At 42.4% G+C, this 23,585-nt stretch overlaps 1 protein-coding gene across 12 annotated transcripts in view; it reads right to left on the bottom strand.

Annotated features, from left to right (window-relative positions):
- Positions 1–23,585, bottom strand: part of Ctnnd2 (catenin delta 2) — an 849,641-nt gene that overhangs the window by 91,273 nt on the left and 734,783 nt on the right. For 10 of the 12 annotated variants that reach the window (XM_078018082.1, XM_078018091.1, XM_078018106.1 and 7 more), the window contains 2 exons: positions 11,925–11,999; positions 10,749–10,899 (listed from right to left, as the gene is read on the bottom strand). In XM_078018082.1, coding sequence (XP_077874208.1) covers positions 10,749–10,899; positions 11,925–11,999 — 226 coding nt within the window. The remainder of the gene's footprint in view (positions 1–10,748; positions 10,900–11,924; positions 12,000–23,585) is intronic. The other 2 variants (XM_078018095.1, XM_078018101.1) reach the window with 1 other exon arrangement.

Here is a 23,585-nt window from a genome sequence, read left to right as displayed (position 1 = left end):
TTATTCAGTGGAAAAAAAAAACGGACAATATGGGTGAAAAAAAATGTACAAATTCAGCAGAGAAATGAAAACTATAAAAATTCTAGAATTAGAGAATACAATATCAGAAATGAAGGATTTATATGTCGACTTTGGCAGATTAAGACAGCACTTGAAAGAACTAGTGACTCTGAAGACAGACTTCTGAAAATTGTCAGAGCTAAGGCACAAAGTGGAAAAGAAGAATGCAAAACCTGGAACCGAGGAACCCAGACCTCCAGGACAGTATCACGCAGTGGGATGCACTTGTAACTGGAGTCGCAGAAAGAGGAAAGTGAGCGGAGTCGGAGAAATATTAAGAGTGCACCACAACCCCGCAGCTTAAAAGCAGGTAGCATAAAAACAGGCAGGGGAATGACAGCAGAGGGACTGTCCTCACCAGAAGCAAAGGAAAACCCAGGACAGTGCAAGGGAGATTTTAAAGAGCTGAAAGAAGAAAAAAAAAATGCCATCTCAGAATGTTATAGAGCAGAAATACCCTGAATGCCTGATGGCAAAATGAAGATATTTTCAGACAACAAACAAAAAGCGGAGGGAACTCAGCCTTAAGACCTGTGCTATACGAAATTGCAGAGGGACATTCTTCTGGCAGCACAGAAATTACACAAAATTTACATGAATCACACTCAGCTGGCAGAAAAAAAAAATGAAGAGCACTAGAAATAAAACAGGTGAGTTCTTGGCTGCAGTGTATAGATGGAGAGGAGAGGAGACTCGAGACTGAGCCCTGAGGTAAAGTGGAGGGGAAGAGCCTAGGGAGCGGGGAAGGGAGGGGCAGGAAGAAAACCAGGGAAGCCATGTCTTGGAAAGAAGATCAACAAGTGTGTTAAATGTGGCGAGAAGCTTAGAGCAAGACTGGAAGAAAGACATCACATGCTTATGGTGCTGTGGATCACCAAGGCTCTCAGAAAAACTGTTCGGTTGAAATAAAAGCCAGGCAGCAAGGTTCATGTTGTGTCAGGGGAACAGGAGAAGCCCTTAACTGAAGGCCTTCATGACGGTCAGGGAGGTAGGACACCAGGTGTGCACTGGACTTGACCTACTGTGGACTGGAACTGGAAGGGGAAAGCACAGGAATGGTAAGTCCCCCCCCCACCCCCCGGTGTTATACCGATGAGGAAGCATCGGTATAACACCAGGGGGGACTCAATGCATGGGGGATAATGAAGACCAAGGAATAAATCAGTTTCCATGCACTGGTCACTGGGAAAATGGCAGAAAGCAGGGAACCAGGACTTGGGTTAGAGTTTGACAAGTAAAGTTGATGATGACTTGAAAGTCAGAACCATGAGGTTTCTAACATTTCCAGAGAAAGAAGGTCACTCTTAAAATGAACCAGACTCATACACACGCTGCAGGTATTAGTCTGTGAACTTAATATTCAATTAAAAATTTAATGCATCTACTTTCCATTTCATGGCCATAACTTTCCTTTCTGACAAGTAAATTAAACTGTTCAGGCCTCAAGGTGAGGGCCAGGGGGATTTTTATCTTTTGGTCTATCTTGAACATTGAATAACCTCCGCGGTGATGTTGCAATGTAACTGGTTCTTAATTAAAAAGCAGTACATTGCACATTAACATCTGTCTGCATCAGCCCAGTCTGTACTCCCCAAGTTCAGTTGCCTGTACCGAATGACCAAGGTGATACAATCTGGAACTCAAAGGACATTATGTATGAAAAAACCCACTTTTTTAAAAAAAAAATTACTCTTTTCTACAAAGTCATTCATTTTTCCTGACATTGCTTAAAGATGAAAATTGAATAGAAAATTTTATTTTACATCTTAAAAATACCAGGCTACTCTGATAGGCAGTCAATTTTCATGAACTTTCTAGGGAATCGGAAAAAAGACCCCTCTGAATTTCTACTAAGTTTCTACAAAAAAATTTCAGGACATTCTAAGGAGGGGCTAGATTCTTTGCCTCTCCTCTTTTCTCCCTACATGTTCCTTTACTCCTGTCTGCAGATGGACACACTGGGCTTTGGAGCAGGGACTGCTGCTACAGTCTGAGTCATTTCACAAGCCAGTGTCCTGGTTGGGCCTCCCTACGCAGAGGCTGCAGGGCTGCACTGCCACGCTCTCAGCTCCTCCCTGGCTCAAGGTCTCCTGCCTCCCTCCTGCTCAGGCTGCTTGACTCTTCAAGGTGTCTACTCTTCTTATTGCCCTGTGTCCCCTCTGGGCAGAACCACTGGCCAGACAGATTTAGGGCATTAGCCGACACCATTCTTATTTTTTTTTTTAAATTGCTCTCTTTAGTTGTACATGCCAGTAGAATGTATTTTGACATATTATACATGCATGGCGTATGATTTCCCATTCTTTTGACTGTACATGATGTGGAATTACACTGGTTCATACGTGAACACAGGAAAGTTATGTCCAATTCATTCTACACCTTTCTTTTTTTTTTTAGCGAAATGCTCAGTTATTGCAGCATAATAAACACAACCAAATTTTAAGTCAGAATGATTAAAAGAGTATTGTCTTTAAATTTAAACTCTTTCCTAATCCATTATTTTTTCCTGTTTGAGAGTAAAACTTGCAATTTCTTGCCACACGATTAAGACTTTTCTTCTTTCCTTCTTTCCTTATTTTATTTCCTTCACAAGGGGGGAGAATTTACACTTCAAAAGGAATACAATTTAAAAACTTTATCCTGCTTAAATCCTCTTTTCTATTTTTAGATTCTCAAGATCTGTTTGGGGTATTCGAGGGGAACCCTTTCTTTTTCTCCTCTTCCACTTCTCTAAACCTTTTCCTCTGAAATTGTTTGCCAGGCAGGAAATGAATACCTAAATAGTCAAAGTGAAGCTGAATGGATCTCTTTCTCTCTGCCTCTGTCTCTCTTGTATTTGTGTCTGTCTCTGTCTCTCTCTTGAAGGCTTTGAGTTGAGGTCCTGAATTTGAATCAACTGGAAATTTCTCAATTCTGCCTTTCCCCTCACAGAGTATTTCCAAGGGATGAATCATTAAAGCCTTGTTTAATAAAATAATTATTGGCTCTTTGATTTATTTACAACTCCCCTTCCAAGGAATTCTTATCTGCCAGACCCAGCCGCCCAAATTCCCCAATAGGTGTCTAAAGTTAATTAGCAAAGGACCCATGGCTTCATAGAAAAGGGAGGGAGCACTGGTAAGATCCGATTCTGGGGTCAGGAGGAGAGCACTCCAGCACAGACACCTCATCAGAAGATGGGAAGTTTCTGCCAAAGTACAGCACTTTCCGTCTGTTCAAATGTGGCTTGTGAAAATCAAGTTATTAAGGAGAGCCAGCAGAGTGCTCTGATAAATCGCCTTGTCTAGGAAATCAGGCTTCTTCTTAAAATACTAATTGAAATTGCATATGTTTTAATTAAAACAACATCTGCCCTGGGCTCAAGAGCATGTTTTGAAGAGCAGAGAAGGTATGTTTCTAAAAATGTCCTCATATCTACTTAATAAAGTGAAGCTTACATATCCTCAGGAATGAAAATAGCACCCTCCCTCCCTGAGTGGCACAGAGGTTTCCAGAGCCTCAAGTCTTCCCCAAGCACAAATTCACCAGGGTCAAAAGCACAGGGAAAGAGGGTGCCTAGGGCGACATGAGATGTGTGACCCACAAGGGGTCTGTTTCTTAATGGGGTGCCCATACCCCAGGGGATTTTGCCACACAAAACCTACGTTCCCAAGATGGGAACATAATAAAGCACACGGCATCTATTTTAACTGGTAGGAAGCCCTGAGATTTCAGGGCCCTCTGCTCTCCATTTCTGCCGGGAGATGCTGTGCAGGCAACACGGTATTCCACAGGCAGACAGATGATACCTGGAACTTATTTCAATCCTGGGCTGCAGAAGCCAGGCAGACTTTGAGGAATTATTTCTTGAGAAGCATTTGCAGGTATCTGTTGGTTCCCCAGAGAACATGCTCTTGTGCATGATTAAGGGTTTGAGCAAAGAATATATTTCAAAGTTTGAATAAAAATAAGCCTTTTCCAGGTCTAGAATTGCATAAAATACCTCTTAAAAATTCAGCTGTGGGATCTCCAAATGAAAGGCAATGTGTACAAAGCTATGCAGCATTCAGGATAGCACTGATATGATGAAGATTTCCCCTCTGTCTCCCCACCATCCTCGTTCTCCAAAGGAAAACATGTTTCTCAACAAGTAAAGATCTGTCTGGGGAAGGGGTGGTTGTCATTCGTGGACAGCATTTCCACTTTCTTCATTCAGTCTGTACTTTCAGTTAAAGACAGAACTGGATATCACCAGCATTCTTCATCCTGAAGCAGTCTTTTGAGTGGCCAGATAAACATCTTTTATCTGAATATTTAAAACCGATTGGGGCAAGAAAGAAGGTTAGGAAGATCTCTACTTCTTCTCTAACTCCCTGAACCCCCCAAAAGGATGAAAGGGTGATCTGAGAGCTTGTGGAGGGAGAAGAGCAATGGGTTGACTGCTTAAAAAGTAGCTAACTCCACACAAGAAACTACCTTTATTTATTTTTTTTGTGACTCAATAGTGTGGGCAAGTGAGAGTTGGAGACTTCTGACTTCACATGGAGACTTTGGTTCCTTTTTCTACCCTCCCTGCAGGAGCATATTGCAGGGAGCTGCATCCTGACCCCAGAAAAAGTCAGCATCTGGTTGTGTCCCACTGAGGCTGGAGTACAACTCCAACAGGGAGGAGAAGATTGCCTGGACAGAAGCTCAGCTCACTGACACCATGAAAAGATGGTTAACCAATGTGATGGATGGTGCATAGATGTGAACATGCAGGGGGATGTCAGAGAACCTCTCTCAGAGGTCATCACAAATGTAGAGAACCAACCATACAAACAGTGATAGAGGGAGGGAGAGTCCTGCAAACCCAGAAGGATGAGGCAAAAGGACCAGGGCAACAGGGCTGCACCTTGAGCAGGCTCCTCTCTTAGGCCTAGGGAGACATACAGGCAGCTGGAGAGATGCTCATGGCATCCCAGTCCTGACCACAAAGTGTGGCAAGCAGCCACCACCCAGAGAAGTCAAGAGAGGGTGCTCTGTGGCTCTGGGAATGTCACTGCAGCAGCGTGTCCAGCATAGAGCTTTGGCAGGGACTGAGTCACATACAGAGAGCTTTACTATTTCCCCCAGTCTCAAACCTCTTCTAAGCAGCAGCAGAATGAGTTCTTAGAGTCTTGGGTTTGAGGGAACATCTGAGCTTCTTTACTCTGCTGCTAGACCCTGTGGAAAGGGGCTGAAACACATCCACATAAACCCTGCCCTTCGCTCCCTACTTGGGAGTCCCAAACATCCTCTAGATCTGCTCTTCATAACAGTGACCCATGTTACTCATCTGCCAGCTGACACATTCAGCAAACGTGTTCTGAGTGCCTGTTATGGACGCAGCAGAGTACCAGACATTATGGGATATCAGTTACATACAGCCTGAATCCTAGCTCTAACCTTAACCTGACCCTCCCTGCTTGTTATTTTAGTGGGGAGGATGTGACACAAACGTGGAAAAAAAGAGGCAACAAGAAGATAGAATTACACAACAGAAACCTAAGATAAACGAAATAGTTTTGTGATGTGATACACCATTGCTGGGTCCCAAGTAAAGATCTGTCTGGGGAAGGGGTGGTTGTAGGAGCCACCAGAAGCTGGCTTTCAAGGACAGGTAGGAGGTCAGCAAGTGTAAGTTCATATGTGCTATTTGTGCTGTCAGGCTTTAGGTTTTTTTTTTTTTCTTTGTTGGTGGAGGGTGGGGATTGGGCCTGCAGTTTTGATCAGGAATTGTCCAAGTGCTGAAACAGGTGGCACTTGCTAAACTTGTTGAAGTGACACAGTATTGTACAGCCTTTTTGCCTTCTCACCAAAGCTAGTTATTTCCATTTTTTTTAAAAAGTCTTCCCTACTCAGAAGGATAATTAACATTTTTGAAGTTTGCAAAGAAATGTGCAGATGTACATTAACCTCAGCTACTGTGCTACATCATTCGGAGCACATGGGTCTCTCTACAGCATACTTACCACTTATCACAGAGACATACACAGCACCATGGGAACAGCCCCAGGAGGAAGATAATGGAGAGGTAGAGCAAGTCACATTCCTGTTGGTGCTGCTGTAGGCTTCTCATTAGACCTAACAGGGCAGAGTGATTATCGTTCAATAGCTTCTTAGGAGCTATTCAGATAGTGGAGCCCAAGGAAGATTTTCTGTGACCACAATGTGACAGCCAGCCCACCCCAACCCCTTACTTACAAAATAATCTATGGACAGTTGTAAACCCCAGAAACAATGATAGAAAAACTGGATTCCTTCTGAAATTCTGAGTGTCTCCAAGCGTCTCATATTTTAAGAAGGAAATAACCTGTTTTTATTTTTATTAACATAAACCCCTTTTCCCTAGTTATTCTTTTAGTTAATTTTCTTTTTTATTATTTGGCTGACTTGGAGTTTGTTTGAAGATGATGGGTAGAAAAGAAAAATCTAGTTCCATCTTTCATTTGGCAAATATTAAGTCCCTACATGGAACCACACTGTTCTAGGCACAGGGGACCCATCAGTAAATAAACAAGGCAGTGCTTCTGGCCCTCCATGGGTTCACACTGCAGTGAGAGAAGAAGGATGAGAATTAGGTACAACATTCCTCGACTTACAATGGGGTTATAGTCACAATAAACTATCGTAAGTTGAAAACACTGTCAGTCAAAGATACACTTAATGCACCTAACCTACTGAACAGCACAGCTCAGCAACACGGCACACTATAGATACAGACTGCTTCCACCTGCTGCGGTCCCTTAGCTGACCTGGAGCTTGCTGTCACTGTATCAAGATAGAGGATCAGATTTCATATCACTAGCCTGGGAAAAGATCAAGATTCAAATTGTAAGTACAGGTTCTACTGAATGAGTTATTGCTTTCACACAACTGTAAAGGTAAGTGGAAGCACCTTAAGTTGGGGCGTCTATCAGAAAGTGATCAGTGTTGTGCTGTGGAGAAGACTTACGCAGGGAAGGAGATAGGGTGGGATGCTTCTTATGGTGGGCAGTGAGACGTCTCTTGGGAATATAGTATTTGGGTAAGAAATGGAGTGAATTGAGGGAAGAGGACTCCTGGAAGATGGAGCAGCAAGTTCAATGGCCCCAAGGGAGGGTCTTGGCTCCTGTGATAAAGGAAAATCAGAGACTGATGTCCACAGCAAAGGCACTGATGTGGAGAGGCCACATGTGGTGTCTTGGGAGGTGACAGGGAGCTGGGTCTGATAGAGTCACATCTGCCTTACAAAGACCTAGTTTGGACGGTGGTGAGGAGGGTTTGGGGTGAAGAAATTGCATGATGATTCAGGTTTTAACAGCACCACTGTGCTGCTGTACAAATAACCACACAGGAATAATGGGTCTGCAAGGGACTTGGTAGGAGGCCACGGTAAAAACCTGGGAGAGACAGTGGGAGACCTGGACCAGGGAGAACGCCACGAAGATGCTAACGAGTGTTAGATTCTGGGAAAATCCAAGAGAATGACCACATTTGTTGATGGATTTGATATGAAAGTGGGGTGAATATGAGTTGAAGAAGACCCCAAGGTGTCTTTTCCTGGGCACACATCAAGGGCAACATGCCCTTTGCTATAATGGGGAGATTTGGGAAGGGTCAGGTCTGTGGATAACTCAGTTGTGGACATGTTATACTGGAGATGCTTATTAGACATCCAGTGAGTGAACAAGTGGGCAGAATGCTGGCCATGAGACCTCAGACAGCATTGGGAGTCGTCATCATACAGATGAGCTTTAAAGAAATGAAATCAGACGAGGTCACCACATCTTTCAGTGAGAGCGACGGGAGAAGAACCTCACATTCACTCTTCCTTTTCTTGTTGGTCTAGGTTCAAAGTAACTGCAGGTTTCAATGCATAAAGTTATTCATATCATTTCCCTACAAAACACCTACTCTGATGGCAATATTTAAAGTAGAAGAGTTAGCAAAAGTCACATTTTCTTTCTTCTAAGGGAATCTAATGTTTTTTAAAATTCAGCTCTTCTCATTCAAGGAAAAAAGTTATTGATTCTGTAAAGCCCATGACTTTAGATATTTTCACTTCTGCTTCTAAATGACTGGCTCCATTTCCTGTCTGGTGACATTTGATAGTAAAAGCTTAATTTAACATGAGCAATATGGAGCTCCAAATGTTCCTGCCTCAGAGAGAGAACTAGATAACTGGCTTTTGAGAAAGAAGAGATGCCTACGAGCTAGAAACCCAATCAATAGTTCACTATTTTGTTATATTTTAATCCACCAAAAGAAATAAAACACACAAGCACACAATAGCCAGTAGTTAGCACCCAGGCAGTAGACTGATTAGCTATTGATTTTTCCTCCACGTTACAGAGGAGAGAGGATTTTATTGGAAGCCCCAGTGCTATTTGTCCAAGGAAAACAAAAGTGTATATGGAGAGGGTACTTTGACCTTTTGAGCTAATGACCTAGTTTAAATATACAAAATATACTTAAATCACAAAAAATTAGATTAAACTCAAACTAACTATAAATATCAAATTTCAAGTTGATTTCCTGCCTTTTTTTTTTCCAGCATTGAGCCCAGGGGCACTTAATCACTGAGACACATCCCCAGCCAGTTTTTATTTTTTATTTTGAGACAGGGTCTTGCTAAGTTGCTTAGGCCATCTTTGAACTTGTGTGCCTTTTGGCCTCAGTCTCTCAAGCCACTGGGATTACAGTTGTGCACCACCATGCCTGTTTTTTTTCCCCTACTTTTTAACATATTGCACGCATGATGAATTTACTAGATACAGATTTGAAGTCTGGTTTCAATTTGAATAAATGGCTAAAAAACTGCAAATGCCTTGGTTTTCACTGAAGAATCTGATGGGTATTATGAAATGGCAGAAAAAGTATCTGGTTCTCAGATAAAGGGTCTGGTCTTCCAGCTGCTCAGGAATGGAGTCTTGTTCCTTGGTACACTCATATCTTATTTCTCCCAGCTCCCTAGAGGCCACAAGTAAGCTGCATTTTGGCCATAGTAGCTGGCCCAGTCTCCAGATGCTGTCCACTGACACCTGTTACCTGCTCTGTCTGCCAGACTGTGTTCTCTAAACTGACCAACAATCCTACAGGAATCATCTCCATACCAGATGCCTCTCCATCAGGACAATAATCCATGGAGACCACAGTGGTTTTCCACCAAATTTCTGTGAGGTCATCCTTCCCCAAGCCTCATCCTTCCCCAGCTTGGCCTCTTCACCTACAAAGAGAGAGGCACTAGGAGACCTCTCTGACCTGGGCTCCCGCCACCTGCCCTACCAGACACACTAGGTTCCTTGAAGCCTTGCTCCCAGCTCTCACTCCAGGGAGCTGACTGCAAGGGCTGCCCCTGTATTCTCTTCCCCCTAAATATCTGCATGGCTATCTGCTGCCCTTAAGTATCGGCTCAAGAGTTACCTTCTGACCACTCCTACCTTGACCTCTCATTTAAAATCCCACCAATAAACTGGATATCCACAGGCAGAAGAATGAAACTGCACCCTTACATTACATCATCTACAAAAAAATGAACTGAAAATGGATTAAATATCTATTATTTAATATAATGGATTAAATAAATACACAGGAGACTTGAAACAATAGAACTCACAGGAGAAAATGGGAAAATCTACACAATATCAGTCCAGGCAATGATTTTCTTCTGCATCTGACTCCAAAAGCTTAGGTAATGAAACAAAAATAGACACAGGAGATTACGCCAAACTGAGCAAAGGAAAGGAAAGAAATAACATGACCTGGCTCCAAGCACCTGAAAGGTTCAGAGCAGGGCAACCCATGGACAGAAAGCAGCTTGTGGCTGCCCGAGGCGGGGAGGAGGGGGAGGACAGGGCTGTTGAATACACATGGATGGCCCTTCGTGATGGTGACAACGTTCTGGATCTTGTCAGAGGTCCTGGTTACATAACACTGGGAATTACCAAATGGCACTAAAACTCTACACTTTAGAAAGATTAACTGTATGTCATGTGAGTTGAAAAAGAACTCGAAACCTTACCAATCACAGCCTTATTTGCCCTGCTCCATTTCTCCCGTGAAGCCTTCCTAAGACACTGTGGGCTTCATTTGCTGATCGGACCCCTCCCCCCTCCCGAATGCAAACTCCACAAGGTCAATACTTTCTCTTAGTCTCACTCATTGATATAAATCTCCAGCCCTGGAATTGGCCAGGTGTGAAGTAGATTATAAACCCAGGTTTGCTGAATAAATATGTGAGTGTATTGCCTCTTCAATGAATCAACAATCAAAGGTCCTCAGTATCTCATGGGGTGGTGATTTAGGAAAAAAAAAATAGGATTAAGGATTCAGTATGGTCTCATCCAAAATAAACTGAAAATAGAGAGGGGGAGCAAAGGGATGTGTACCCCATCAGGATTCCTCAGCTCACAAGAGGGAGGCAAACACAGTCTTCTGAGGGACTCAGGATGACAGGATGAAGTGCTCAGCATGTGGTCACTTTTAATTTGCAAGGATGAAAAAGGTCAACAAAACCACCTTTCCCTCTAAATTGTAAATGATCATCAGTTCACTGGATTTGAAGCAGGAGACCTGGAAAACATGAGGCTGCTAATAAACGCACGGCATCTGCTCACACATGTGTCACCACCCGTGGGTCTCGCCACACACATCCCATAAGAAAGCATTTTCACTGAGAAACTGGGACTCTGAGTCAGAGAACATACCGATGAGTTCCTTATTTCTGACGTCCAAGGCCATGTTCCGGAGCGCCGTGGCCACCGCACACACCACACGGTCGTTGTCTATTCGGAGCAGCTCAACAAGAATGGGCAGGCCTTTCTCTTTTCGGACAGCGGCTCGGATATAGACTGACCACTGCCAAAAGAGGGAAGGCAAAGGACATTAGGAACAGAGCTGGAAAAGCCTATAAGCAAATATTATGGGTGGGTTTCAGACGGCTGTTTACAGGAGCCAAAGGATGCATTATCAAGACCTAGTTGTAGAATAGGTTGAATGAGTTAGACATGCATTTAAATGATTTAACGTTTTTTTTTTTTTTTTGCCTTCAACATAAAAAAATAAAGGTTTCAGGGTTAATCCATGAACCACACTTCGCTTCTCTTGTGACGGTATTTCTAGCACTTGAGTTTGAAAGCCATTGGTGGGATGTGCTTAATGCTTTAAGATGTGGAGAGCTGGGACAGGCAGGGCTGGCCATTCTCAATAAGATTTTCAAAAAAGAACCACCAAAAAATAGAGAGTGGGATGAATCGAACATGGTGAATTTGCAAAAGAGCTCTGAATTTGGAGGGGGTGTGGCAGAGAGATCAGTTGCCAAACACACAAAGGAGTAAGACCTTTGCTGAACAGTAAAGAGAAAAGGCAGGGGTGGGGTTGGGGGGTGAACATGTCATTGACAATCAAGAGTGAAAATTGTAAACTTATTTTTTTAAAAAGATCAAAATGCATTCTGTTCAGGGTCATAAAACAATGTCTTATTTATAAAGTAAGACATAAAAATATGTTTTTTGGGGGGTTGGCGTTCATAGGCCTTCATGGAATAGAGTTAACGCTTCAAATTGAAATGTATGGGCAGTATCAGAGAAGTAAAGCATGCAGATTGAGATTCAAGATTTAGATTCAAAAGCTTTGCCTACATGTGCATACATGCTTTACATTCTTCTGTAGTGTCCCAGAGAAGAGGGTGCAATCAATAATTGACACGTAAGGGTTGGATCTGTTGCAATTTCATTTCTGAGCTGAGAAAACTGCGTTCACGGAATGAGGTTTTGGATTCTGAGGGAGTCCTCCTGGGGACCAGTCCTCCCCACCCCTCCCCCACGGGCCCTCTCCACCCTCCTTCCCCCATAAAGGGCAGGCACCCCAGAGCTGGCTCTCACCTGTGGCAGGCAGGGAGCCCCCTCTGGCAGTGAACGTAGGGCATACGCCATGCCTGCCACATCCTCAGCCCAGCCCTGCATGAAATATGAGATTAAAAAAAACAAACAACTTCATCCTGTCCTACGTCAGAAGTCACATTCACACAGTTTCTTATCACCATCATCCAATAATGCACGCTTCTCTCCTGCCCCCTTCTGTCCTTGAGCTCAGGAAGCCTGAGGGGTGGAAAGCAGATAAAACCCACTGAGACGTCTCTTGGTGGCAGGAAACTACTTTATAGCCCCACTCTCAGAGAGCAAAGAGATGGATGGCCAGGAATCTGAGATGCTGACGAGCATAGTGGTTTGAAGCTGCTTCTTAGGATTTAGACGTCTGGCCTGACATCCTTCCCAGGGAGGAGGATCCTTCCCCTGGTACCATGGCCCACGCATTGGCGCATTGGACCCACATGCTGGAAAATGACTCCTTTGGACACATGTGTTTCCCTACCACTAAAGTCCTGGGCCTCCAGCACCCAGCCCAGAACAGGCCACAAGCCTGAGCTTAGGCAGCCTACTCCTGGTTGGGCTCATACCTGAAACCATGGAGGGAAGCTAGAAAAAGGAAGGAACAGAATGGCAGTCGGAGTGTAGCGTCAACAAGGGCATACTGCAAGGTGAACAGCAACAGTAAATCTTAACACTGGGGAGAATTCTTGACCTTTGGGGGGACTGCAGGGACACTCCTGGTGGCTTAGGCAGGCTGAAGCAGGAGCCCTAGCAGGCCCTCCTCCCCAGTACCACTTCTTTCCAGGCCCCATGCCTCCTGCGTATGCCATCTCCAGGCCTCAGGGAGGTCAGCATTAACATTTATAGAAGAAGAGATTTATACGCAAAGATGTTAAATAACAGCCATGGGAGTCACCCGTGAAGCTGAGCCTGGGTCCCGTTTCTCCAGATCCGCTGACATTGTTCCCCTTGCCATCATTTCCTTCCTTCTTGCCTAAGCCTCGATGCTAGCTCAATCAGACACTGCCCTTTCTCATCTCTCCTCCCACATGGGCAGGACGACTAGCCATATCTGAAATGAGCCAAGAAGGAACAGTCATGGCTTTAACCTTTTGGAAATCTCCCCAGATGTTGGATGGAAAGATAATTTGGTGTTTGGAAAGTAATGAGAGTCCTTCAGCTTTGAGAGGAACAGATCTGAGAGTAACAGCAATGGACGAATGGCCATGAAGTGCCCCCAATGGGTATGAGTCGGCCATTTTTGATATGAGAAAATGGTCAACTGGAATATGTTCTCCCTAAGTGAATAGGATAACCAGACAATGGATCTGACACTCAAATTATTAATAAATTTTATTTAGCAAATTTAAGTTGTCTTGGTATCTGTATATGTATGGATGATCTGTAGTATCACCACAGTAGATGGTAACTCAGAATAAATTACTTAAATTGCATTCAAAAGATGTTGCAAGTTTGTAAGACTCTTTTACGCATTCAAAAATGTGTGCTTGCAATGCTCTGTAAAGCATCAGCCTACCAATTCTGAAGTAGGTCATGTGCAATCCACATGTGTCAGTCAGCGAGAAGTTAAAAGAGGGGATGACCTGCTATAGATACAGCTGTTTAGAAAATGCCATGCTATCGATACAGCTGTTTAGGAAATGGAGAATGCTTCACAGGTGCAGGCAGCATAGACATGCCAGGCTAACAAGGGTTCTTCCTAACCAGAAGCACACTGCCTCAGGAGCAGAGCAGACCCTGCAGTGGCTAGAAGAGTGTATGGGTTGCCAAGAGTTTTAATCAAAACTACAGTAGAAGTAGCGACACTGTCATAAAAGTGAAGACACAGAGAAAAGGGTCCATAACTCATGGCAGTTAAGATAGAAACCTGAGGAATGAACTCTGCTCCTGCACATGCAGACTGAGGGCAGCAGGCACTGAGCAGCCGGTGCAGAGGGAAGAAGTGCTGTGGCTATCTCTTGCTCCTTGCTCATGCCTCTTCCTTGGGAGAAGCGTGAGCTGCAGAATGCGCCAGCACAAGTGCTTAGTGTGTGAGGCTGAAGGGCACAGGTCCAAGTAGAAGATGGGTCACCTCTGAAAGGCCATTAGAAGAGGTGGAGACAATTTGCCCTCTCCTTGCAGTTCACACAGAGCCTCTAGGTTGGGAGAAGGAAGACAGAGTTTGGGGAGAGAACAAGAGCTGTAACATCATTGGTGGGGGTTGCCACCTGAACTCTGGCATGTCCCAAGACCACACCTGCTGCTGCTGAACCCCCCTTTGAGGATGGTAGTGCAGACTCAAGAGAACTGTGCTGCTGCTTCTTGAACCATAGCAGTGGCTATAGGAGGTCAAGCAGTCTGCTATCATTCGGAAGTGGGGGCAACAGGGTAGGGATGGTGACATGGCTTGTGGGTCTGGAGAATGCTCCTGTGGTGCAAGTGTGGCAAAGGATAGCCCCTGAGGGTTTCTGTGGCTTAAATGGACAAGGTGTACAGGTCAATGGAGAATGGGCTTGCACAAGAGCTGTAAAGAGGTCAGTTGGTCAAGAAGGAGGCTGCACATAGGAATGGTGGGCATGGAGAGGACACGGCTGCACATCAAGTGAGCTGAGCAGCAAGGGAGGAGGGTATGGGCCAGAGATGGCCCAGTCACCAACCAGCACATCTGTGTGTGTCCTGGACAAGAGACAGGACAGAGGTGCTTCCAGACTGAGAAATGGAACCAATTCATGATCCAGTTCCCATTTCCTCTGCAGGATGTGCCTCTAAGACCCCCCAAATTCAGCTTCAACTGCTGAGGGTAACGATAGGAGGAGGGCTGACAGTGGGAAGGTAGCCACGCTTTAAGCCTGAAGGGACCACAAAACAGCTGGTTTGGTTGAGTTCACCTAGAAATGTCTGTTTGATTTTTCTTTCCATTCTCTACACCACACACCCCAGATTTTTTTTTTCCATTAGTTAAAACAAGGGCTCAGAGGTGAACCTAAAGTGAACTGTGTAAAACAAAGTTTACTGGCACGTAAAACTGTGATGAATAAATTTCCTCACTGCATGTACTGGGAGGTTTTGGTGATAATGTAAAGTCAATGTTTTTAACCCTTTAAGCCCAGGCTGCTTCTCTGGAATGTGGATTTTGAGGAGCTTGATTTTGAAAAATTGCATCCTGTCTCTAAACACAACTGATAGCTATAATTTTTCTAAAAATCTCTCTCCTGCTTAAGATGAGGCAATTCTGCTTAAGCTGATTATGTCCCTAAAAGGAGATTAACATTGTAATTTAGCTTTTCCCTCTTTAAATCCCAATAATTTACTAAGTAACTAAAGATAACGCTCTCCTTTAAGTACAAAATAGTCTGTTCTGAGGCTGAACCCATTATATTTTGCTAAAATTCTGAATCTGTTGATTAATTTTCTATTCTTCAAGAGTACTCTGGCTTTAGAAGTATCTGAAATTAAACTCTTTCCTGTTAAAAAAAGCATTTTCCCACTGACTTTATTAAAGTCGTCATTTCCCCACTTTTTCTTCTTCCCTCCATCCATCCCTCTGACTCCCTCCCTCTCTTTATCTCTGTCCTTCCTTTTTCCCCTTCCTTAGTTTCTTTTTTTGTGGTAATGGGGTTGAACCTAGGACCTCATACTTGTCAAGCACACCCTCAATCACTGAGCTACATCCCCATCCCTGTCTTTGAAACCTATTTTACTCTGAGATAGTCTTGCTAACTAGCCCAGGCTGGTCTTCAACTTTTGATCCTCCTTCCTCAGCCTCCTGAGTGGCTGGGATTACAGGTGTGCACACTATACCCAGCACCCCACTTTTTCTTCTGACATGGTAAAGAAAGGTCACGTTCGAGAACATAAATCCTCCAAATATAATTTAATCTTTCAGAAGCACTTGAGCATCTTGCAGTATCTCAGGTTCATATGTATTTGAAGTCCCATTCTATACAATGAGAAATACATATGATGAGTTTGGTATAGATGGCTACATTATGAAATCTGCTTCTGAATTGATTGGCAATACCGCGTTATTTATCATGGTACCTTGCTCTCATGATAAGAGGGCAGAAAGCATTTCCCCCAAATTAATTATTCAGCCTTATTTCACTGGAAGTTTACTATGAAAGCAATGTACTAAATAGTCAGAAACCATGTTTTTTTTTCCCCTGCATGATTCACATTGTTTTGTTTTATTATTATAATCTGAATGACCAAGGTTTTGAGGTTGAAAAAGAACTGTTTGGTGGCTGCTCTAGGATTTGTGAAGAAACTGGGCCCTTCTCACGATGGGTTTCTCTACAGTGAATGTGGGATGTGGGTGTCGGCTCTTTAAATTCAGTGCTGTCCTTTAGGATTATTTAGCTTTCTTTTCAAAATTCTAAAATCTATTTTTTTAAAGTGGTATCTCTAATGGGGAGGACTAATGAAGGATTTCCTTATATTTGCAAAGCAATAAATCAATTCAATACATCAAATCTTGGTTAAGTCAATGGTAGTTACAGTATGTTTAAAGTGTTTTTCGTTTGTCTGACTATATTATTTAAATGTGAATCAGATTAGTGCAAATACTGAATTTTATTGCATGTATTCATGCTGAAATTATAAATTTCCAGCCAATAGGGTTTCCTGGGGAAAAAAAAAGCATTTTGATGTGCTTTCACAGTAAGAACAGATAAAGAAGGTCAAGCTGCAGCAAGAGAGACCCGGAGGAAATATTTGCTAAACAAATAAGAACAAGTATACCTGTTTCCCCGGCTCTCCAGCTATCTTAAAAATCAGTAATTTTCAATTAAAAAAACTTTTCTTTAAAAATGAACCTTTCTGGAGCTGGGACTTTAGCTCAGTGGTAGAGTGCTTGCCTAGTATGTGTAGGTACTAGGTTCGGTCCTCAACACCACATAAAAATAAATAAATAAAGCTATGGTATCCATCTACAACTGAAAAAAAAAATTTAAATGAACCTGTCTGAACACAGGAAGATTTTATTTATTTTTTTATTGCAAATGTTATCAAAGATCATCATTAGGTGTGACTGGCATTTAGAAATGCCTTTCTGTGATTAAGAGTGGCTCTGGTAGAGGGGAGGCCCGGCAGGCTTCAAGATGATTAGATCTTATTCTGAGTCTCCTGTGTTTCCTTCACGAAGGCACTGTATGAGCACACCACTGAGAAGGGGTGACTGACAGGACGGAATTCAGATGACAGTGCTGACATTCCTGCCCTTTCCGCAGTAGAGATGCAGACATGCAGACAGGAAGGGGCAGGCTCTCGGTCACTGTGTTCACAGACAGGGCGGATACAGCCGTATTTTTTATTCAATATCTGATGAAAATAATTCAGTTGTTTCTTCTTCTCACTTCTTAGATAGCAGGTTGGAAAACTTTTCCTTTAACATACCTATTTTTTTTTGTCTTTTTAAATACAGCGCCTCATGGGTAGAGGGGGTGAACTTCATATTTTTCTTTTAAATCCAGAAAACATTCTACTTTGGAGATGGTAAACCACTTCTTCCATTAGGTGATGGGGAGGGGAAATCTGAAACTTGACTTTAGGGCACGGTCTGGAGGAACCACATTGGTGAGGCCATGTGGTCTTGCATGTGCAGAGCAGAGTTGTTGTAGAAGCTCAGGTAGTCAGTGACTCAAGGGAAACTCTTTTTTACTAAGATTACTATCTTAGTGAGTAAGTGCTTCATTTTTGTAACATGAATTGGATATGTTAGCAAATCCTTGTCCCACTAGAAGAGAGAACTTTATTTTTATTGAATCTGGAGTTAGATCACCTACCTGCAAATCCTTGTTCAATGTTGGTGCAGCAGGATCTTGGGGAAGCATTTGTTTTCTGGTGACCAGGAGTGGAACCCAGATATAAGAAAGGACCTACAGGTGTGACCTGGCTTTGATAACAGAACATTTCCTGTGATGGACTTGAGTCTTTGTGTTGTTTCTCGCTTCGTGCTGGTGGACAGTGGTGATGTGGGCAGTTCTGTGAGCCACATGTTGAGGATGACAGAGCCGCTCTCAGTTTGGGTGAATTAATTCCTGGCGGGGGCTTCCTGCCTCTAACCCCTGCCCTTACTCTGATACCAGAAGAGAAAGGGTCTTCCTGGTTCCTTCTTGCTTAGGCCCTTGCATGTTTGGAAATTCCTTTGTTATGACAGCTGGTATTTCCCTAAATAATGGCCTATACTAGAGTACTAAAGGGAATTTAAGTCACGGAATCCTAGCTCTGAGGTTTCAACCAATAATGCTGGGAGTGGGCCTCCTCCTGCCTTACCACTTCCTTGTCAAAGTGGCCTCAGGGTCACCCTGGAGCTGCACACACTCTGAGCACAGCAAATACAACGGCTATCTGAACTCTTTACTCACAGGTTTGTTGTAAGAGAAGAGACCAAGTCATATTGTTCTCCTTTTTTCAACTATCTTTCAGTTTCCAGCCCACAGTAGGAGATTTTTACATGTTTAATTGATGAGAGAAGATGTCAGGTGGATTTACAGCATCAAGTGCTTCAGTGTTTGACAACAGCATTCTCCTCTGAAAGGATCTATGAAGAAAGGATGAAAGCCGCTGCTGTCACTAGCGGGGTTGGTGTTAATGACCTCTGCCAGAAAGGTGCTGCTAGGGTCCCAAGTGGGAGGGAGGAACATGAATCCCTTCATCCTGTGGCCCCTGTGTGGGGAGCTGGAGCCTTCGACTCAGGGTGTATGCATGCTTGCTCTTCCGCAGGATGGGAAGAACAGAGTGTTGGGGTGGCACATGGCAGCCTCCACTCTCTGAGAGTGCTGTCCAATTCAGGTGGTGTTTTATGTGAGCATTTCTCTCTGGCACCACTGCCCAGGGGATGAACACTGTCCATTTCCAGGTTAGTCCAGGCTCTCATTAGGCTTAGGAGGAGTCTCCATTTATAGCTAGCTCTACAGCTGCTCTAATGTAATTAGCAACCTGGAGGCTTTCTTTAGGGACATGTTGCATCTGTTAGACACCAAACTAAGACCAGTTTACTATAGGAGGAATGCAGCCGGCTCCCTGTTTCTTCGGTGTTACAGATGTCTTCCCACTCCTGTGCTCATGGGAAATGTGGTGCCTCATCTTTGTAGGTTTGTAGGAACACAGGTTCCCCTTGATTGCTTTTTAAGTGCTTCCCTTTATTACTGGTTTTGAAAAATGTGATCATGATGCACCTTGCTACGGTTTCTTCATGTTCATGGAGTTTGGGATTTTTTTGAACTGCTTGGATCTGCAAGTTTACAATTTTTTTCATTAAATTTGGTAAATTTTCAAATTTTTATTCCTTCAGTTTTTTGGTCCTCTTGCTCCTTTCTCTCCTCTCATTTGGTGACTCCAAATACTAATTGATGTTCATTATCAACCTGTATGTTTTCTTTCAGTTTTTTATTTGAGATAGTTTCTATTCCTATTTTCCAGTTCACTAATTTTTTCTTCTACAGTGTCTAATCTGCAGATGTCTAGTGTGTTTTTTTTTTCATTTTACTCATTGTACTTTCAACTCTAGAAGTTTCATTTCATTCTTTTATGTATGTTCTGTTTCTATCTAACTTTATGAACACATATAAAACTAAAAGTTATAAAAAAATTCTGTTTTCCAATTTTCACTGTCAGTTCTGAGCTGGTTTCTCATTATGTATTGTACTTTTTAAAAATTTTATGTGATAACAGGGTAATTTTCAACTGAATGCCAGATGTTCTTAAATTCAATACTGGGTGCTCTTGTATTCCCACAGATATTTTAAAGCTTTCTTCTAGAATGCAACTAATTTACTTGGAAACTGTTGACGTATTTGGATGTCACATTTAAGATTCAATAGGAAAGACTAGCACATGTTTAGTCCAGAGCTAATTATTCCTCACATGGAGGCAAGATCCTCTAAGTGCTCTACCAGATGGTTCATGCTTTATGAGGTTTTCCTGTCTCTTAGAAACACACACTATACCCATCCTATGCAAGTGCTGGATTTCACTCTCTCTTGTAATTCCACATGGCCTTCTCCAGACTTGGGTATTTCCCTCATAGGCATGTGCTGATGTTTCTCTGCTGCGTAGCAGAGGGGAATCCTCTGTGTATCTCCAGATCTATGAACTCTAGTCCATTTGATCTACCCAGATTCCCAGCTCCATCTTGTCCATGCAGAACATTACAGGCTTCCCTGGGGGTTCTCTGTCCTTATGCCATGGCTTGGCATAGCTGAAGCCAACAGGGTACATCGTGTTTGTTTCCTGTCTCTTGAGATCACTGTCCTTCCTTGAATAATGCTTAGTGTCTTATCTAAAACCCACTCTGTTTCATATATTTCCATTTTACAGTCATAGTTTTTTTTTTTTTTGAAGGAGGGTAAATCAGAGATTTGTCACTCCATTTTGCTATCTCAGCTGAAAGTGAAAGTTCCTTTGGTTTAGTGGTTTCTATAACTTCAGAATGGAGTTCCACAACTTAGGACTTCAGAAATCTTTGAAATCAATGACCATCAAAAAGAAAATGGGTCCACTGCCCAGGTGATGTGGATGCAGATGACATCTGCCAGACAGGACAGCTCTTGGGTGGGCACTTCTCAGTACTTCTTTTAGAGAAGGAACTGCTGACTCTCGTGTGGTTGTGGGCTAGGCCTGCTCCTCAGGGTAGGCTCTCCTTCCTGCTTCAGGCTGAACTTCACCTCCGCTCAAGTCCTGTCTCTGGGAGACTTCCAACAGAGCAGAGTCCTCAGATACCCTGGTGCTGATTCTGGCCCAGTCCAAACCCATGAGGCATGATGCTTCGTGCCCTGTTTTCTTCATAATCTTTCAAAACTCTTTTCAAAACAGTCTTTCTTTGCATTTAAACCTCTTGCTTTTCCTCACACTGTTAACTGGGACAAAGGCAATTCACTCTGTCTTAGATGTCAAATCATGACTTTAACTTCTCTTTGTTGCACTCCCCTAATCTTGCCTGGTTCTCGTCCCCATGCCCACTGAGCACTACGCTATGCTAATCAGTGTCCCTCCTCAGGCCATTGTCCCTGTCTGTAAGGATAAGTCTCCAATTTCCTGGTTCCCTGACATTTTTCACTCACTGGCCCACGTGATCATAGATTCTGTTTCCTTCTTCACTAAGTCTCTGTTGCTATCATGTAAGCTCATTAAATACTGATGTATTATTATCCAAGTATTCTGTTCTCCTATCTTAAATTTTTAAAACCAGTGGGAGAATGTTCACATTTTAGGGGGGAAATTGAAAATACAAAGATACCTAACATGCTTGACTTCATAGCCAGTATAGATTTTATTTTTGTAGTTTAATCCCTGGGTTTCCATAAAGCTCAATTACAATAGAAATATCCACAAATAGAGTGAAGGAGCATTCATTCACATTTTGGAAATCTTCGGGCTACTATATCCAATTGTTTTAATATTCTGCCACAAACAAAACCATTGTACTGTAAATGAGAAAAGGGTAACTGATGTCCATGTCGGCTATGAAAAACATGTATCACTTTGCTTCTGCATAATGCCAACATCTTTTTCTGATGCTCATAAACCAAGTAATGAGTGTTTTAAACTTTAAAAAGTGTTTAGGGCCATTATGAAGATCTAGTTTGCTAGTCAATTTGTTACATATAAAAAAAAAAGGAGTGTGCATGCTCTTCAATAAAGGAAAGTTATTGTTTCAGACAATGAGGTCTATAAAAAGCTGTCTCCATGCAAAATTCTGGTGTTTTACCTTCACAATTCTGTTTTTGTTGGGCCATAAAAAGTTAAGGACACTAAAGAAATACCACTAAATTTTGACAATTGCTATAAAAACACATTCTTAGACTCTAGATTTCAGACAGCAATACTAACTGTGTGAAAGTCAATGCTATTGTGTATCCTGTCAATATTTTAATTATTCAAGGACTGTCTTTTGAAATAGACTTTTTAAAATAAGGGTTTCCATGCTTGGTTTTTGCACACTTAATTCTCAATTTTCTTGAAGTAATTTGTTAGTGTTTGGCTCAATGAAATTTTTCCCAATCTTGTCAAAGAATTGTCCACCTCCCTTCCCACATTGTAAATTAATAAATTATTTAATAGATGTTGATAATGTGATTGAATTATATATGAACCTGTGTATTTGTATTTTAATAAAAAAGCCCCTACATAAGTATGTATTTATTTACTACTACACAGAATGTTCCTTAGTAGCAACTCACCCTGACTCATTTGTCTAGAATTATTTGGGAATCAGAGCTTAGAATAAGACTGGCATTCTAAAATTCTTTCTGTCTTCTAAAATTTACTAGTGGCAATTTAACATATTCTTGATGAGAGAGGTCAGCACTATGACTACCAGTTATTAGAACAACCTCTGGGAGTTTTTCTTTCTTGCATCTGTATGTTTACTTTTCCTAACTCCTCTTTCTTCTCTCTTTGCCACTCAGGGTATCCACCCTGACTTTTTACTGTGTATCTGAATATTCTAGTTCATGTCTACAGTGCAGACTTGGAATTCCAGTGGTATAATTGTTAAACTCTGTCTAAAATACAGAATAACTTCTGTGATCTTGACTTCAGTTTCCCCTTCTTAATAGTATTTACTCTATAAAAATTTACCAAATAAATGTTCCCTGGATGTGTGTGGACAGCAGTCACACTGGGACAACTAATATAAATATAATATAATTAGCTACACTAATATATAGGCTTATATTCTGGAAAAAGCAAGATGCTCTTTCCAGAATACACGGAGAATGATTGTCACACATCTTTCATAATTGGTATTATATAATCCAAAATAGGAGATAATTGGAGAACATAGAAAGAGCGAACATTTTTCAAACCTGCCATTTTCTTACTGCTCACACCTAACTACCCACTTCTGTCAGCAGTTCTCATGCTGGCCTGGTTGCCCCTGAGACACGAGCCTGGTGACTTGCGCAGATACTTCCACACGCAGGAACTGCAGAGCAGGGCCCCACTTCTAAACCTGCAGCTTGCTAGCACAGCTGAGCCCAGATTCTGCAAAAACAACTCTATCAACTTTATTCTGCATAAAAAGCATTTTTGTATCTGAATCAAAAGACCAAGTAATTGGTCATAAGTGTGACCATCTGAAGAGGGCCTGGTCCATAATATGCTACTAAATTCTTACTGATAGATAGATGTTTATGAATAGACAAAATCTACAAGAAAGACGTGTGGACAGGTACTGCTTGGGTTAAACGCTGAGAATAATTGTTACACATCTTTCATAATTGGCATTCTATAATCTAAAATTGGGACATCTTTGCTCAGCCAAGCAGTGGGGTACAGAGACAAGTGGAAGTTGGTGTTGGCCCTTCAGGGGCTCACAGACCAGATTCCCTTCTAGAGACAGTCTTAGCAGCTCAGCAAGGACTTGTGGTATGAGGGGATAGATGATCCATGACGCTGCTCTTGACCTTCGCCGGTTAGATGCATCGTGGCTCTTGTTATTCAACTCGTCTTTTTTCTCTTGCTGCTTCTAAGATTTTCCTTTTATTACCAGTTCTGAACAACTGAATTATAATGTACTTTGGTATAGTTTCTTCATGTTTCTTGTTTTTGGGTTCCTTGAGCTACTTGAATCTTCAAATTTCTGGTTTTCATAAAATGTGGAAGAATTTCAACCATTATTTCCTTAAATATTTTCTTTTCTGTTCTCTTCCTTCTCTTGTGGGAGGGTTC

The sequence above is a fragment of the Ictidomys tridecemlineatus genome, chromosome 1, assembly GCF_052094955.1.
Source record: "Ictidomys tridecemlineatus isolate mIctTri1 chromosome 1, mIctTri1.hap1, whole genome shotgun sequence".
NCBI classification, from domain to species: Eukaryota; Metazoa; Chordata; class Mammalia; order Rodentia; family Sciuridae; genus Ictidomys; species Ictidomys tridecemlineatus.
This window is presented reverse-complemented; position numbering and strand designations above follow the sequence as displayed.